Source organism: Pristiophorus japonicus, chromosome 3 (genome assembly GCF_044704955.1).
Source record: "Pristiophorus japonicus isolate sPriJap1 chromosome 3, sPriJap1.hap1, whole genome shotgun sequence".
NCBI lineage: Eukaryota > Metazoa > Chordata > Chondrichthyes > Pristiophoridae > Pristiophorus > Pristiophorus japonicus.
The window spans coordinates 197,299,056-197,314,116 of record NC_091979.1 but is presented as its reverse complement, the minus strand read 5'-3'; the positions used below and the strand labels follow the sequence as shown (position 1 = coordinate 197,314,116).

Below are 15,061 nucleotides of genomic sequence, written 5' to 3'. Positions count from 1 at the left end.
GAATTTGTATTGTCGTCATTCCCTTCTCCAAAGAAAAATGTGAAAATAGTATTTTGCTCTTTCCCTGCTAGCAGGCCTATCCTGCTGTTTCTCTGTTAGCAGCTCTGTGTCTCAAAAGTTAATATTCAGTCTGTTGAAATCCTGTCAGTGGCTTTACAAAATAAGATTGTTTTACAAGAATGGATGTCGGCATGTGCTGCCTTTCCAAATTGTGGCCCTGCCTGATATTTGAAGGATGAGTGTGTCGGACTTATTTCACTTCAATGAAACCAAACCCCTGCAAATATACATAGTTACCATCTATTCACAGCATTGTAGTGACTTACATTTTTGTTAAGAGTTTCCTACACTTGTGTTTTTAACCAGATACTGTGGGAGTTATACAACCCCCTGCTTACACACACACAAGCACCTGTTGTTGAATCCAGCATCAATTCATCAAGCTGTTCTTGGTTACATTTTTCTGTCTCTTCCTATTGTAAAATTGTAACCCTGCCAACCGATCAAGTTTCAGTACTCTCATAAGTTGTGCTTGAAGCTTCTGTGCTTTTTATATCACTTTTTAATATAAATCATGGATGAGGGACTTCAGTTCTGTGGAGTAGTTAGAGAATCTGGGATTGTTTCCCTTGGAGCAGAGAGGGTTAAGGAAAGATTTAATAAAGGTGCTCAAAGTTATGAGCGGTTTTGATCGAGTAAATAGGGAGCAACTGTTTTCACACAACTGCTTCCACTGGCAGAAGGTCAGTAACCAGAGGACACAGATTTAACATAATGAACCGGGGCGGGAGAGGAAAGAGAAATGAGATTTATTTAACGCTGAAAGTTGTGATCTGGACTGCACAATCTGAAAGGGTGGTGGAAGCAGATTCAATAATAACTTTCAAATAGGAATTGGATGCATACGTGACCAGGAAACATTTGCAAGGCAATCGGGAAAGAGATAAGGGGAGAGAGACTAATTGTATAGTTCTTTCAAAGAGTCAGCGCAGCCACAATGGGCCGAATGGCTTCCTTCTATGTTGTAAGATTCTATTCTATGAATTCAAATACATTTGCTGCTGTTTGTAAAATTGCGCTTTGATTTTCATAATTTGAAGTGTAAGATTGTTTGACTCATACCGAGTCCATTAGCTGTTTGAGGACTGAGTGTTGAGACATGTGGTGGAGATATTTGCTTTTGTATTTTTTAACAAAAATCTCACCACTAGATGGCAGTGTTGCTTCTCGTCCATGCAGTATATTGTAATTAAAATTACATTTATATCTGCCAACTTGCACTATGAAACTGGATTATTTACTTTAAATCCACTTTTTTTTTTACATAGATACAGCACAGAAACAGGCCATTTGGCCAAACTATTCTGTGCCGGTGTTCATACTCCACACGAGCCTCCTCTCGCCCTACTTTATCTAACCCTACTTTATCTAACCCTATCAGCATATCCTTCTATTCCTTTCTCCCTCATGTCCTTATCTAGCTTCCCCTTCAATGAATCTGTGCTATTTGCCTCAACTACTCCAGTTGGTAGCAAATTCCACATTCTAACCACTCTCTGGGTAAAGAAGTTTTTCCTGAATACTTTACAAGCAAACCCAATCGCCTTCTATCTGACCGCTTTGAAAACAGACCATTTAAACTGCAGGCCTTTTTCACATGCAGCATGTTGTGTAAAAGCAAACAGCTGCTTGTGTGCCACCTCACTTGATTGTTTCTCCATTCTCTTCCATAACCATTTGCACCCCCACACAGCAGTTTCTCCCTCTCCTTCCCCATCCTCCTTCACAGGTGTTGGTTGTGGCATAGCAGGAGCATTCTGGCATGTGAGCCAGAGGGCCAGGCCCCACCCCAGAGTCCTGAGCACACAAGCCAGGCCGACACTCCAGTGCCGCCCCTGAACAAGACACCAAACCGAGGCCCCAGTCTATTCTCCCAGGCAGACGCAAAGCATCCCAAGGTACCAGTCGATGAAGAACAGTGGAGCATCCTGATATTATTTCATATAGTGGATTCTCTCGTCCGATATTTTTGCCAGATCGCCCTTGTTCTGACTCTAATGTTTTTTTGGATTGCATTTTCATTTATTGGTTGCCCCTCGCGCCTGAAATTAGATGCCTTTTGTTGATCAGGTTCAAAAGTACTCCACTTGACGAAAGGAACTACATAGATGAGACTCTCCCGATCTTTTCTAGCTTCTGTTTTTAACGCATGGAGGTCCTGAGACACAACCACATAGTACCATCTGGCAGTTCACCCAGAGTACACTATGGCAAAGAGGAGCAAAGCCTTTGCTCCAAATTAAGCTTTTAAAAATATGCAATATTACTAAAACCAGAATTCTCCACAACATAGTAGTGTATGGTTAACAATGTTAGCAGAGGTACTGAATAAATGATTCACAGATTTTTCAAAAAATAGTGAGTAGTCTTTCGCCCATCGTCTCTCGCGCTCGCCCCCCCCCCCCCCCCCCCCCGGTCGTTTCTCGCACTCGCGCTCCCCACCCCCCCCCCCCCCCCCCCCTGTCGTTTCGCCCTCCCCACCCCCGTCGTCTCTGGCTCACATATCACAACAGGAAATTATCCTTAAAGCGGAGGAAGGGTCTAATTTGAAAGTGGGCTGGATGGGGACGTGGAAGAGAAGTAAAGGTACGGTCCAATGTATAGAAATCACTGTAGCCATCTTTCTGTAGTGCATTATCCCTAGCTGTGAGGTTGGATGGTGATTTGTTTCCACGTCTCTGGTATTCTTACAATGGGACCAGCTGAGAGGAGCACATTGGCTTGTGGTGACCTACTCTCTTTTATTTTGAGGTATTTGTTTTTGTTGTGACTCCGAGAGAGAGAGAGAGAGAGAGAGAGAGATGAACTCAGACCAAAAAGCTTGGCCGGCAACCTGGTCTGCCTTTCCTGCTCTGTCGCTTGAAGCTGTTGCAAGTAAATAAACGTTCACTCTCTCTCTCCTTTCCTTCCCTTTGGGGGAAAACATTTGATCTTCTGTTGCTAGCTTTGGGTGGCATAACTAAAGCAAAGTTGCTTTGTAGTGAATCACAGCCTCAAATCCTCATCAATTGTACAAAGTGTTGGAGTTCCACAATGACGTGACATTTATTTTAAAATGTCTTTTGATTATTTTACTCTGTTAGGTCACCATGCACTACTACCCAACCAAGCAGACATACCACTCCTAGGCTACTCCTATTCTTGTTCATTGAGGCCTCAGCCAAGAAACCTATAAGAGCAAACCTTATCTTGGCTGCTGTTCATTTTCCAGTTTGCACCAGCTTTGGGCAGTGCAGCTGAAACCGAGGGCTACTGGAGCGGGAAATTGTGGGCACAACCTTTGAGTCTCTTGCTTCGAGGTGTGGCGCAGTAGCGTGCCAGAGTGCCACTTCTGTATATAAGGATAGCCTGAATTACTTTTGCTGGAAGGAAATGCTTGGCCTCCACTCTCAACAGAGTCAGTGTGTGGGTTTTAGCCTATGCCCCTCCACGCTGTGCTAGATTGCTGCTTTATCATGGTTCTTTTGGTGTCTTTGGCAGTCCTCCTATATCCGCTGACCCCCATCTCAATAAGTTGTTTGCTTTCAATGTTTGTATAGAAAGTAGTAACTGGGTTGAACACTACTATTTGCAGGTGTACCTGGAAAGATTGCTGACGTATGCTGAGATAGATATCTGTCCTAGTAACTGGAAACGGATCGTGCTGGGTGCCATCCTGCTTGCTTCCAAGGTCTGGGATGATCAGGCTGTCTGGAACGTGGACTTCTGCCAGATCCTGAAAGACATGACCGTTGAGGATATGTAAGTATTCAAATTGGCCTTTGCTAAACCTGCCCACAGTTTGAAGTTCACTTTACTGAGTCAGCGCAGTATTTGGACTAAATAACCTGTTGTGACTTATTTAGCATGCTCGAGCCCAGAACTCTCCTACATCTTCTTTATCATTTTCCTTGTGAGTCATATAGAAGTGTGGTAGCACTCTTCTTGCAGTTTATTATATATATATATTTATAAATATATAGCGCAGGAGGAGGCCAGTCAGCCCATCTAAGAGCCTGTGCCGGCTCTTTGAATGAGCTATCCAATTAGTCCTACTCCCCTGCTTTCTCATTCGCCGTGCTCATTTTTCCTTTTCAAGTACATATCCAATTCCCTTTTAAATGTTACTATTGAATCTGCTTCCACCATCCTTCCAGGCAGTGCATTCCAGATCATCACAGCTTGCTGCATTTAAAAAAAAACCTTTTCTATGCTATTAACTAGATTTTTTTTTTTTTCCTTTTACTTATCCCATTTCATTTAAAAGATTTTAAACTCTAGAATCCACTAAATGGCATCTTTTCGGAGTCATTTGTGAGAATATGGTGTAATACCAGGTGCTAGGCTATGCATTTGTCATTTATTTACTAAGATCAATTTTAGAGGTACTAAGTGATTTTGCAGTGTTCGGGAAACGAGTTGGATGAATGATCCCGGCCATTCTCGGGAACATTCATGGGTCGCACTCGAACAGCGCTGAAGGAAGCTTGCTGCAAATGTTGGTGAGGCGCTGCTGCTTTATTTACTTGCTGCACTTTTTAGATGCTCCCTCCTAGGACCCTTGCTGAGATTACTGGAGTGAATGACAAGCGAATTAAAAAGACGGTTGAGGCTATCTTTTGCATTGGTGCCTTTATTCAGCTTCGTTCAAAATGGAAGTGCTTAAAAGATGAGAGTAAGTGGACGTTGAGGTTCATTTTAAAGATAATTATTAAATAAAACTCATCGAGAATTGCACAGCTTCCATCGCTGCAGAATGTCAAGGGCAGCAGAGTGCAGCACTCCGAGTATATGCTACCTATGTATTAGCCTGTTGCATAACAACGCACAATCTCCTGTTAAAAGCCTTTCAGTAATGCGCCTCTGCAGGTTCAAGAGCCCTCATCCTCTGACATGATAACAGCAGCATTCTGAGAGTCCATTTGTTGCCGTGGCGACTGGCCGAGGCCTTGTGTGTGTGTGTGTGTGTGTGTGTGTGTGTGTGTGGTTTTTTTTCCCTACCCAATAAATCTCTCCCTGTTATCATCCTGGTGAAAGTGGCTCTGAGTCATTTACCGATAATGCACAACATATGAATCCTTTTCATCTGTTGTGGGGATGCTAGAGTTCAGAAAGGAGGAGGACTGAATATATATCTCCAGAGTTTTTTTTGTTAAAAATTCAGTTTATGGGGCAAAGTATTCTTGTGTGAAGTTGACGTAATGGATGCCCAGTTATTGTCATCTCGCTTTGCATCTTGCATATACTCTAATTATAATTGCAAACCTACTTTTATCTAAGCTTAGTAACACAGAATATCCTGACATTTCAACTGTAAGGTGTATTTACATTTGCGCTTCATTCTGTTTCGATGAATGGCCTCTGTCTGCTGCCCTCTTGCACTGTACAACAGGATATAGTCTCTGTATGTGCACCAAGTGCTGCTTTGTAATTCGGAAGCCGAGAGTGCAAGCACAGCGATAACTTTGCAGGTTTACAGGTTGAAGGCGCATTGTTAAATTAAAGGCACATTCGTAGCCTTGTGTTTTTGTGGATCTAGTTGGCTCCCTGAACTATGCCTCATTTATAATTGGGAGGGGAACAGGGAAGTTAGGACCTAGCTTGAGTGCCTCATGATGCACCAGTACAGTCTGAAAATGCCTACAGCTTCATATCTGGACCTGATGGCTTGTGTTTTCATTAGGAACAGGAGTAGTCCATTCAGCCCCTTGAGCCTGTCCATCAGTTCATGGTTGATCTGTATCTCAACTCCACCCGCCTTGGTTCCGTAACCCTTAATACCGTTTCCTAACACAAATCTATCAATCAAATCTCAGTTTTGACATTTTCAGTTGACGCCCAGCCTCCACAGCTTTTTAGGGGAGAGTTCCAGATTTCCACCACCCTTTGTGTGAAGAAGTGCTTCCTGACATCACCCCAGAATGGCCTAGCTCTAATTTTAAGCTTCTGTCCCATTCTTAGATGGTGGTTGTTCTAACAGTGTGTTGATGACTCGTAACATGATCTGCAGTTGGGGGAATGGGAGGCAACTGGTCGAAATGTTATTGCTTGTGTAGCCTCATCTGGTAGGCAAAACACACTTCTCTGCTCTTCCCCTTCTCCTGAAGACAATTCCACAGGCAGCAGCTCTCACCAAAGAGGCTATATTTTAACTAGGAGCCCTAGAGAGTGAGTGTCAGTAGGCTATTCGACCAGTGGGATTGTCGGCTCGAAGCTCTGGAAGTGTGAAAATATCTTCTTCTTGGGCAGTCCCCCGGAATCGAGGATGACTTGCTTCCAACTAAAATTGATTCTTGGGTGACTGATGAACCCAATGCGGGATCTACAGTCTCTGTCACAGGTGGGGCAAATGGTGGTTGGAGGGACGGGTGGGTGAGTTGCTTGAAATGTCGAACGCTCCTTACGCTATTTGTGCTTAGCTTCCGCGTGCTCCCGACGAAGAGACTCAAAGTGTTTGGCGCCTTCCCAGATGCTTCTCCTTCACTTTGAGCGGTCTTGGGCCAGGGATTCCCAAGGGTTGGTGGGGATGTTGCATTTTTTCAAGGAGGCTTTGAGGGTGTCCTTGAAGCATTTTCTCTTCACTCCTGGGACTCGCTTGTCGTGGCATAGCTCTGAGTAGAGTCTTGTTTCGGGAGTCGAGAATCGAGCATACGGACAATGGGAGCTGATCGAGCGTGGTCAATGCCTCGATGCTGATGTGGGTGCGCCTATCCTGCCAATGAATTTGTAGGATTTTGTGGAGGCAATGTTGGTGGTACTTCTCCAGTGCTTTGAGGTGCCTAAGAAGAAAGAAGATATTTTCACACTTCCAAAGCATGTAGCTGACGATCCCACTGGCCGAGTAGCCTGCTGGCACTCACTCTCGAGGGCTCCTAGTTGAAATATAGCCTCCTTGGTGAGAGCTACTGCCTGTGAAATTGTCTTCAGAAGAAGGGGAAGAGTAGAGACCTGGGGAAGAGTAGAGACCTGTGGAAGCATGTCATCCTCAACTCCTTGTACATAGTCCATGTCTCTGAAGCATATCGGAGGACGGGTATCACTACTGCTCTGTAGACCATGAGCTTGGTGCTAGGTTTGAGATCCTGGTCTTCGAACACACTCTTCCTCAGCCGACCGAAGGCTGCACTGGCACACTGAAGGCGGTGTTGGACTTCGTCGTCGATGTCTGTCCTTGTTGATAGTAGGCTCCCAAGGTATGGGAAGTGGTCCACAGGTCTTGTCATGGATCTTGATAATTGGGGAGCAGTACTGTGTGGTGGGGGCAGGTTGGTAGAGAACCTTTGTCTTACAGATGTTTAATGTAAGTCCCAGACTCTCATGCGCTTCAGTGAAGGTGTCAACGATGGTTTGGAGTTCGGACTCCAAGTGTGCATAAACGCAAGTGTTGTCTGCATACTGTAATGCCATTACTGGTTGGAGCAACCTTGGATCTCGACTGGAGGCGACAGAGGTTGAACAATTTACTGCTTGTCCTGCAGATTAACTCCACTCCAGCAGGGAGCTTGTTAAAGGCGAGATGAAGCATTGCAGTGAGGAAGATTGAGAAGACCGTTGGTGCGATGACTCAGCCTTGCTTGACTTGCTGCACTTGTATTGGGTCTGTGATGGATCCATTGGTAAGAATCACGGCTTGCATGTCATCGCGAAGCAGGCAGAGGATGGTGACAAATTTTTGAGGATAGCCGAATTTGAGAAGGATACTCCATAATTCCTCACGGTTGACCGAGTCGAAGGCCTTTGTGAGGTCAAAGAAAGCCATGTTCAGAGGTTGATGCTGCTCCCTACATTTTTCTTGGATTTGTCGCGCGGTGAAGATCATGTCCGTTGTGCCCCTTAGTGATCATAATCCGCATTGACTCTGGGGGGAGCTCTTCAGCCACTGGGAGGAGGCGATTGAGGAGTATTCTTGCAATGATTTTCCCTGCGGCAGACAGCAGGGAAACACCTCTAATTACCGCAGTCGGACTTGTCACCTTTCTTGAAGATGGTCACGATTACAGCTTCTCTGAAATCCCCTGGCATGCTCTCCTCCTTCCAGATCAGAGAGATGAGGCATGGATTCGTGCCAAGAGTACTTCTCTGCCATGCTTTAGTATTTCGATGGGGATTCCATCTGCTCCTGAAGCCTTGATGTTTTTCAGTTATCTGATGGCCTTTTCAACCTCATGCCGGACTGGGATTATGCTGAGATGGTGGCGGATAGCATGCTGTGGGATGGAGTCAAGGACACTCGTGTCAGTGACAGAGTCTTGGTTAAGGAGATCTTTGAGGTGTTCTTTCCAGCGGGCACTGACTGCCTCTCTGATCTTGATAAGTGCCTCTCCATTCTTAGCTCTTAGTGGAATAGGACCTTGAGTGCTTGGACCGTAGGTGGTCTTGACTGCGCTTTAAAAAAAAAAAAAAAAAATCCATGCACGTCATTGGCAGCTAACTGCTGGATCTCCTGCGCTTTTTCCACCCACCATCTGTTCTTTAGGTCACGGGTTTTTTGTTGGATCTCGGCCTTTAGTTGTCCATAGAGCTGCTTTCTTGCTCTCGTTGTGTTGCTGTTTCCAGTTCAAGAATGCCTTGCGCTTGCGTTTTTTTTAGCTCCTGGATCTCCTGGTCGTTCTCGTCGAACCAGTCTTGATGTTTTCTGGTCGTATAACCAAGAATCTCTTCGCAGGTGCTAATTATGGTGGACTTGAGGGCAGACCAGGCACTGCGGACACTCTGCGGCTCCGGTTCATTGAAGGTCGTCAGGTTGGCGTTAAGGCGTTGGCTGAATAGGGCTTTCTTTGCGGGGTCTGAGTGCTGCAGTGTTGATTTTTCTGCGGCAGCATTTCTGTTGCTGCTGCCGTTTTAAGGCTACGTCGATGGAGATAACGGAGCGGATTAGGCGGTGGTCAGTCCAGCAGTCTTCAGCTCCTGTCCTGGTGCGAATGATGCGGACGTCCTTATGGTCCCACGCTCGGACGATGATGTAGTCTTAACAGATGCCAGTGCCTGGAACGAGGGTATTGCCAGGAGGCCTTGTACTTGCCTTTCTGACGAAACAAGGTGTTGGTTATCAAAAGACCATGTTCTAAGCATTTTGTCAGGAGGAGGATGCCATTGGAGTTGCTTTTCCCTCCCCCTTCCCTGCCAATCGCACCTCTCCAGAGGTCTGTGTCCTTTACAACTCTGGCATTAAAGTTGCCAAGGAGAATCAGCTTGTCACCTGTTGGGACTCGGGACAGGGATTGTTCAAGGCTGGAGTAGGATTCCTCTTTGGCCTTGTCCGTAGCTTCCAGGGTTGGGGTGTACACACTGATAACTGTAGCGCACTGGTTCCGGTTAGGGTGAGCTGAAGGATCATGAGGCGTTTGTTTATCCCGTAAGGGGAATCTCAAAGACGCCAAACTAGCTCATTTTTGATGGCGAAGCCTACCCCATGGAGATGGTGGTCTTCTTCTGGTTTGCCTTTCCAGAAGAAGGTGTATCCACCAACTTGTTCCTTGAGCTGACGCTCTCCTGCCTGCCGTGTCTCGCTAAGAGCGGCGATGTTGAAGCATCTGAGTTCCCAGGCAATGATAGCAGTACGACGTTCCGGTCTGTCGCTGTTGGGGATGTTCCAGGTCCCGAACTTCATTTTAAAAGATGGAAGATGCCTGTGCGTGGGATGGCCATTGCACACCAGCTACCACACTGACTTGACGGAGCAAGATCTTGGTCCAATGGCAAGGGGATCCAAGACGATTGAATCCAGGCTCTGCTGCATGGGCTACACGCACGCATGCTGCTGATCCATGCTGTACCTTTCCTGGGTCCTGGCCCGGCTCCATTTTTTAATCCAACGGTAACGAGCGGGTGAGTAATCCGGTTAAAAAAAATGCCATACCGGGGGATCGCGGGCGACGAGAATCAGTGATAATTTACATCCGGCAGGGGAGGAAACGGTGAAAATAATCCCAGGAACCGGGAGAGGGAATGGTGACTTGCATGGCTGCCATCTTGAACCCCTAAAGTGTTTGAGGGTTCACAAATATACAACTAGAATGCAAGTGTGAAAATATACAAATAGATTCGCAAGCAATGTTGAGCGTTGTATGCTTGAATGGGTCAAAATATACTGCGCAATGGTCTGACTATTGGCTTCTGCTTCACTTTTCTGCACGTTCCAAGATTTGCGGACTGTTGAAGTCAATTACATTTTTGATTGTGCTGGTCGTTAATTATCTGCTGTCACCATTAATCATGTATTTTTTTTCCTTGAAAGGTTCTCATGGTGCTTTCTTTCACTACAGGAATGAGATGGAGAGACAGTTCCTAGAGCTGTTACAGTTTAACATTAACGTTCCTGCTAGTGTTTACGCCAAATATTACTTTGATCTGCGCTCTCTGGCAGATGACAACAATATGAACTTCCCCATGGAGCCACTCAGCAAAGAGCGAGCACAGAAACTAGAGGTAACGACTGTCAGGAAAAAAAAGAACGCACAAACTTGTATTTATACAGTGCCTTTCTTGACCTTAGGACATCCCAAAGTGCTTTACATCCAGTTAAATACTTTTGAAGTATAACACTGTTGTAATGTAGGGAAATAGGGCACCCAATTTGCGCACAACAAGATCCCACAAACTGTAGTGCAGTAAATGATTGGGTAATCTGCTTTGTTTGTGATTTTTGTTGAGGGTTAAGTGTTGGCCAGTACTCTGAGAAAACTTAATTGCTCTTTGAAATAGTGCCATGGGATCTTGTACGTCCACCTGAGAGGGAAGACGGGGCCTCAATTTAATGTCTCATCTGAAAGACAGTTCCCCCCTCAGTACTGTACTGAAGTGTCAGTCCAGGTTATATGCTTCAATCCCTGGGAGTGGGTCTTGAACCCACGACCTGCTGACTCAGGAATGTTCCAATGTAGCTCTCTAGTGCCAACGAGCTTGTCTTACTGAAAGCTGCTACCATGTCTATGACCTACAGAGTATATAACCGGCACATACGAATAATCTGGGGCTGCTCCTAAATTGAGCCACCCTCGTGTCATGCCTCATCTCTTGGACCAGAGGCTCGGCTGGCAGTCTGCCCCGAGGTCTCTACTAATTCAGTGCTATTCAAAATTTATGAACTGCACCCTTTTCCCCTACCCCTTCAAATAACTACACACCCCTGGTGACCCCATGCTTTCCTGGGCGGTCTCCCACCTTGCACCCTCCGTATCCTAACTTGCACTGAGTCCTGTTAACCCATCACCCCTGCGCTCGCTGACCTACATTGGCTCCTGATCCGGCCATATTGACAAACTCTCAAATAAAAACAGTGCTATACTTGCAGAATACCTATTTTTTTTTAAAGAAAAAAGGTGCATACATAAATGTTTTATGAAGTCTGTACAGTTGTTCAGCTTTGCAGAGGTTTATATCTGTGCAGCAGGGTGGTCGGTATATTGTGCAAACATTGGAAGCAGCATGCACTTTGGGATAAGTATAATTTGCTGGTCCGTGAGTCTTGGCTGGGTTGGCAGGATATTAAGCGCGTTATATGGTCTGGAGCTTGGGGTCTTGTCTTTGTTTTTATTAATAGTGTACAACAAGAGAACTAACATTAGTAAGTCAATAAAAACAAAAAGAAGCACAGATGACCTCGGGGACCCCAGTTTGAAAACGTATGAATGTAAAGGGTGATCGAATTGAGGTGTTTAAGATGATTGAAGGAGTTGATAGAGTAGGTAGAGAAAAATTATTTCGTCTGATGGTAGTGTCCAAAACAAGGGGGCAAAACCTTAAAATTAGAGCAAGGCCATTTAGGAGTGGAAATCTGGAAAACTCCCCAAAAAGCTGTTGAGGCTGCTGGGGGTCAATTGAAAATTTCAAAAATTGAGTTTGCTAGGTTTTTGTTAGGGAAGGGTATTGATGGTTACAGAACCTAGGTGGGTAAATGTTTTTAAGATATCAGCCATGATCTAATTGAATGGTGGAACAGGCTCGAGGCTGAATGTTCCTCACTTGGCACTGGAGGCACACATCAGCACCACAGGGTGACGCCCATTGTAGTGTTTCTTACTCTGCTGTGAAATGGCAACTGGGTTGGAAAATTGCACCTCCAGGAAGGTTGGTGTGCATGGATGGGAGAGGAGCAATCGGAAGTTATCTTCCAAATTTTCTAGAATGTTGTGTTGAATGGCGTAACCCAATTTGGACCTTCCTGTTTTCCCAAAGGTGGGGTGGGTGACAGGTGGGGGTTGTTCCCAGACTTAATCATAGCTCCAAGCACATTAAGTGCGCCGTTGGCAAAGCCCAAAAAAGGAGAAAATTACCAACAAATCATTCCATTGGCAGGGGTTGTGGCCATGTTACCTGCCCGCCCTCTCGGGTGACAGATATTGCATGACTTGGGGAGATTTGGAGGAAGAAAGTAACTTAAAAATGCAGATTGATGAAAAAGAGAGAAAAATAAATGAAGTTAGTGAAAAATAAGGAGAATAAATCCTCATTTTGTTTCCCCCTGCAGGCAATCTCCAGGTTGTGTGAGGACAAATACAAAGACATGGGCAAAGCTGCTATAAGGCGATCACTCAGCGCCGACAATTTGATAGGAATTAGTCGTTCTAATGCCATCCTCTCCTAGGCCGGGGACTTTTTCTCATCGGCATGTATTGCACCAGCAGAGACAGTGTCTTCCAGTTGGGCGACTGAATCCTCCTACAGCTAAAACCCAAGTCGCAGCCTCTGGCCCTGAAGAGCACACTTAAGAGATTAATGTTATATGTTGGATGCCTTGCTACAAGGCCCTTTTAGGAGAAGGGAGAAAAAAATGTTTCGACACTACACTGACACAGCAGTGTGCAACCTGAAGTGTGGAGATTTTTATGCTTACTGTGTAGGCCTGTAACTGAGAAGTTCCCCAAGCTTTTATTTTAATTTGTTCTAATTTTAAGAAATAACATCCAAAACAAATTGAAATCATGTCGAGTGGACTCTGCAGGTAGGTTGGGACAATAGCAGCCCGTGTGAGAGTAGACGGCGTCGGAATGGGGGCAAATTACTGACCGTGTGCACTGTGTGAGTTTAGCAAACATCAGAGCTCTCCAAGAGTAAAGATTTCTTTTAGACATAGGATGGACTTAACCAGGGTGTATCCACAGATAATTCTGTGATGCATTCTTTAAAGCTGGGATAGATATCTCTCTTCCCGCCCCCCCGACCCACCCATCCTAGTAAATATTTGTTTCCTCCGCATTGTTCGGGTGTTATCTGCATAATTTCCTAGCAGGTTGGGTAGGTTTACAACAACAACAATATGGCACCTTAACTTAGTAAAACATCCCAAGACACTTCACTGGAGCGTTTTCAAACAAAATTTAACACCAAGCCACATAAGGAGATATTAGGGCAACTTGGTCAAATGTTATGTTTTAAAGAGCGTCTTAAAGGAGGAGAGGTGTAGGGAAAGAATTCCAGAGCTATTGAGTAGCTGAAATGTAATGTATTCCTAACGTCTCTTAGCTGCAACCTTCCACTCCCAACACCATTGGTGTGTCTAAAAGCAAAATACTGCAGATGCTGAAAATCTGATATAAAAACAGAAAATGCTAATAACACTCAATGAGTTAGGCAGCATGTAGAGAGAGAAACAGAGCTAACGTTTCAGGTCGATGACCTTTCATTGATGTGTCCATCAGTCCAGACTTCCTATCTTGAAGATGACAGTATTACCTCAGATATAGGGCTCTTACTGTGTAATAAGCCTGAAATAAAACTCTGCCAACACCCTATAGTGCTGGAGCAGAGTTTCCAAAGAAGCTACTGGGTTTTAAACTGCAGAATTTTTAATTCTTGGAATTTTTTTTTCATACTTATCTGAATAAGTCGTTTTGGGGGGAGGGGGAGTTGGGGGGTGGGGGCTGAGAGTCCGAAGGGAAGACTAACCCAATGGGGTGTTCATAGTGGCGGGATTGCCAGCCCCATAATCTGGCTCACTGAGTTGTTGTAAGTTACCAGTCCAGTATCCTCACTCTGCTTAGGGGTCTTCCAGCTGTCAATTGTGCTCTGTTTTGTGACTTCGCATCATCCTCTGAACAAATATATGATCCTAAACACAGGGTGTGATATATTTTAACCAAATTACATAGAATGTTACAGCACAGAAACAGGCCATTCAGTCCACCAGATCTGTGCTGGTGTTTCTGCTCCACATGAGCCTCCTCCCACCCTACTTTATCTCACCTTATCAGCATATCCTTCATTCCTTTCTTCCTCATGTACTTGCCTAGCTTCCCTTTAAATGCATCTATGCTAATCGCCTCAACCACTTAATATGGTAGCGAGTTCCACATTCTCACTCTCTGGGTAAAGAAGTTTCTCCTAAATTCCCTATTGGATTTATTAGTGACTATCTTGTATTTATGGCCTCTAGTTTTGGACTCCCCCACAAGTGGAAACATCTTCTCTACATCAAACTCTCTCATAATCTTAAAGACCTCTATCAACTTCTGTTTCTATTGAGAAACCTCTTTATAACAGTTTACTAAAGAAGCATGGCATGTTTCAGACAGACTGTCTAGTCCCTGAAATCCAATTACATGGAAGAATATAAACCTCAATGCCCACTTAACTTTTCTGTCTGCATTTCACCGAGAGCAACCAGTTTTTAACTCTACATACAATTCATTTTCTCTCTAAAATACAAGCATTTTTTATTTTCATTTTGTCCCATTGCTCATTTCTGTGAGAGCATAATTCACGCTATTTTCAACCAGTAAAATTGGAAGCATCTGGGCTTCCTCCCAGATAGAGCATGAGGCAGTAGTACTTTTTGAGGAGCAAGGGGATTTTGATGATGAACAAGGTCAGTGATATTCACAGGCAGAATCGTGCAACGCAGTCGCCAAAATGTGGGTTAAAAATATAATCTCCGAATCCCATTTAATATTAAAAATGTGTTTGACTCTTTTGATCACCATAAACATAAACTATTGGAGCAATGCTTGAGATTTTAGTGCTGCCCCCTCCCCCCATGCGCAGGTTAGATCATATGGTGCTTAACTTTTTATAAATAAATATC

At 44.7% G+C, this 15,061-nt stretch overlaps 2 protein-coding genes across 3 annotated transcripts in view; one reads left to right on the top strand and one right to left on the bottom strand.

Moving 5' to 3' along the window:
- ccnyl1 (cyclin Y-like 1) overlaps nucleotides 1-13,799 on the top strand; it is a 76,887-nt gene extending 63,088 nt beyond the window's left edge. The window contains exons 8-10 of the mRNA XM_070876192.1: nucleotides 3,635-3,801; nucleotides 10,305-10,467; nucleotides 12,509-13,799. Coding sequence (XP_070732293.1) covers nucleotides 3,635-3,801; nucleotides 10,305-10,467; nucleotides 12,509-12,625 — 447 coding nt within the window. The 3' untranslated portion in view covers nucleotides 12,626-13,799. The remainder of the gene's footprint in view (nucleotides 1-3,634; nucleotides 3,802-10,304; nucleotides 10,468-12,508) is intronic.
- plekhm3 (pleckstrin homology domain containing, family M, member 3) overlaps nucleotides 1-15,061 on the bottom strand; it is a 334,170-nt gene that overhangs the window by 61,087 nt on the left and 258,022 nt on the right. For both annotated transcript variants that reach the window (XR_011592712.1, XR_011592713.1), the window contains one exon: nucleotides 3,641-3,775. The gene's annotated coding sequence lies outside the window, so the exon portion shown is untranslated. The remainder of the gene's footprint in view (nucleotides 1-3,640; nucleotides 3,776-15,061) is intronic.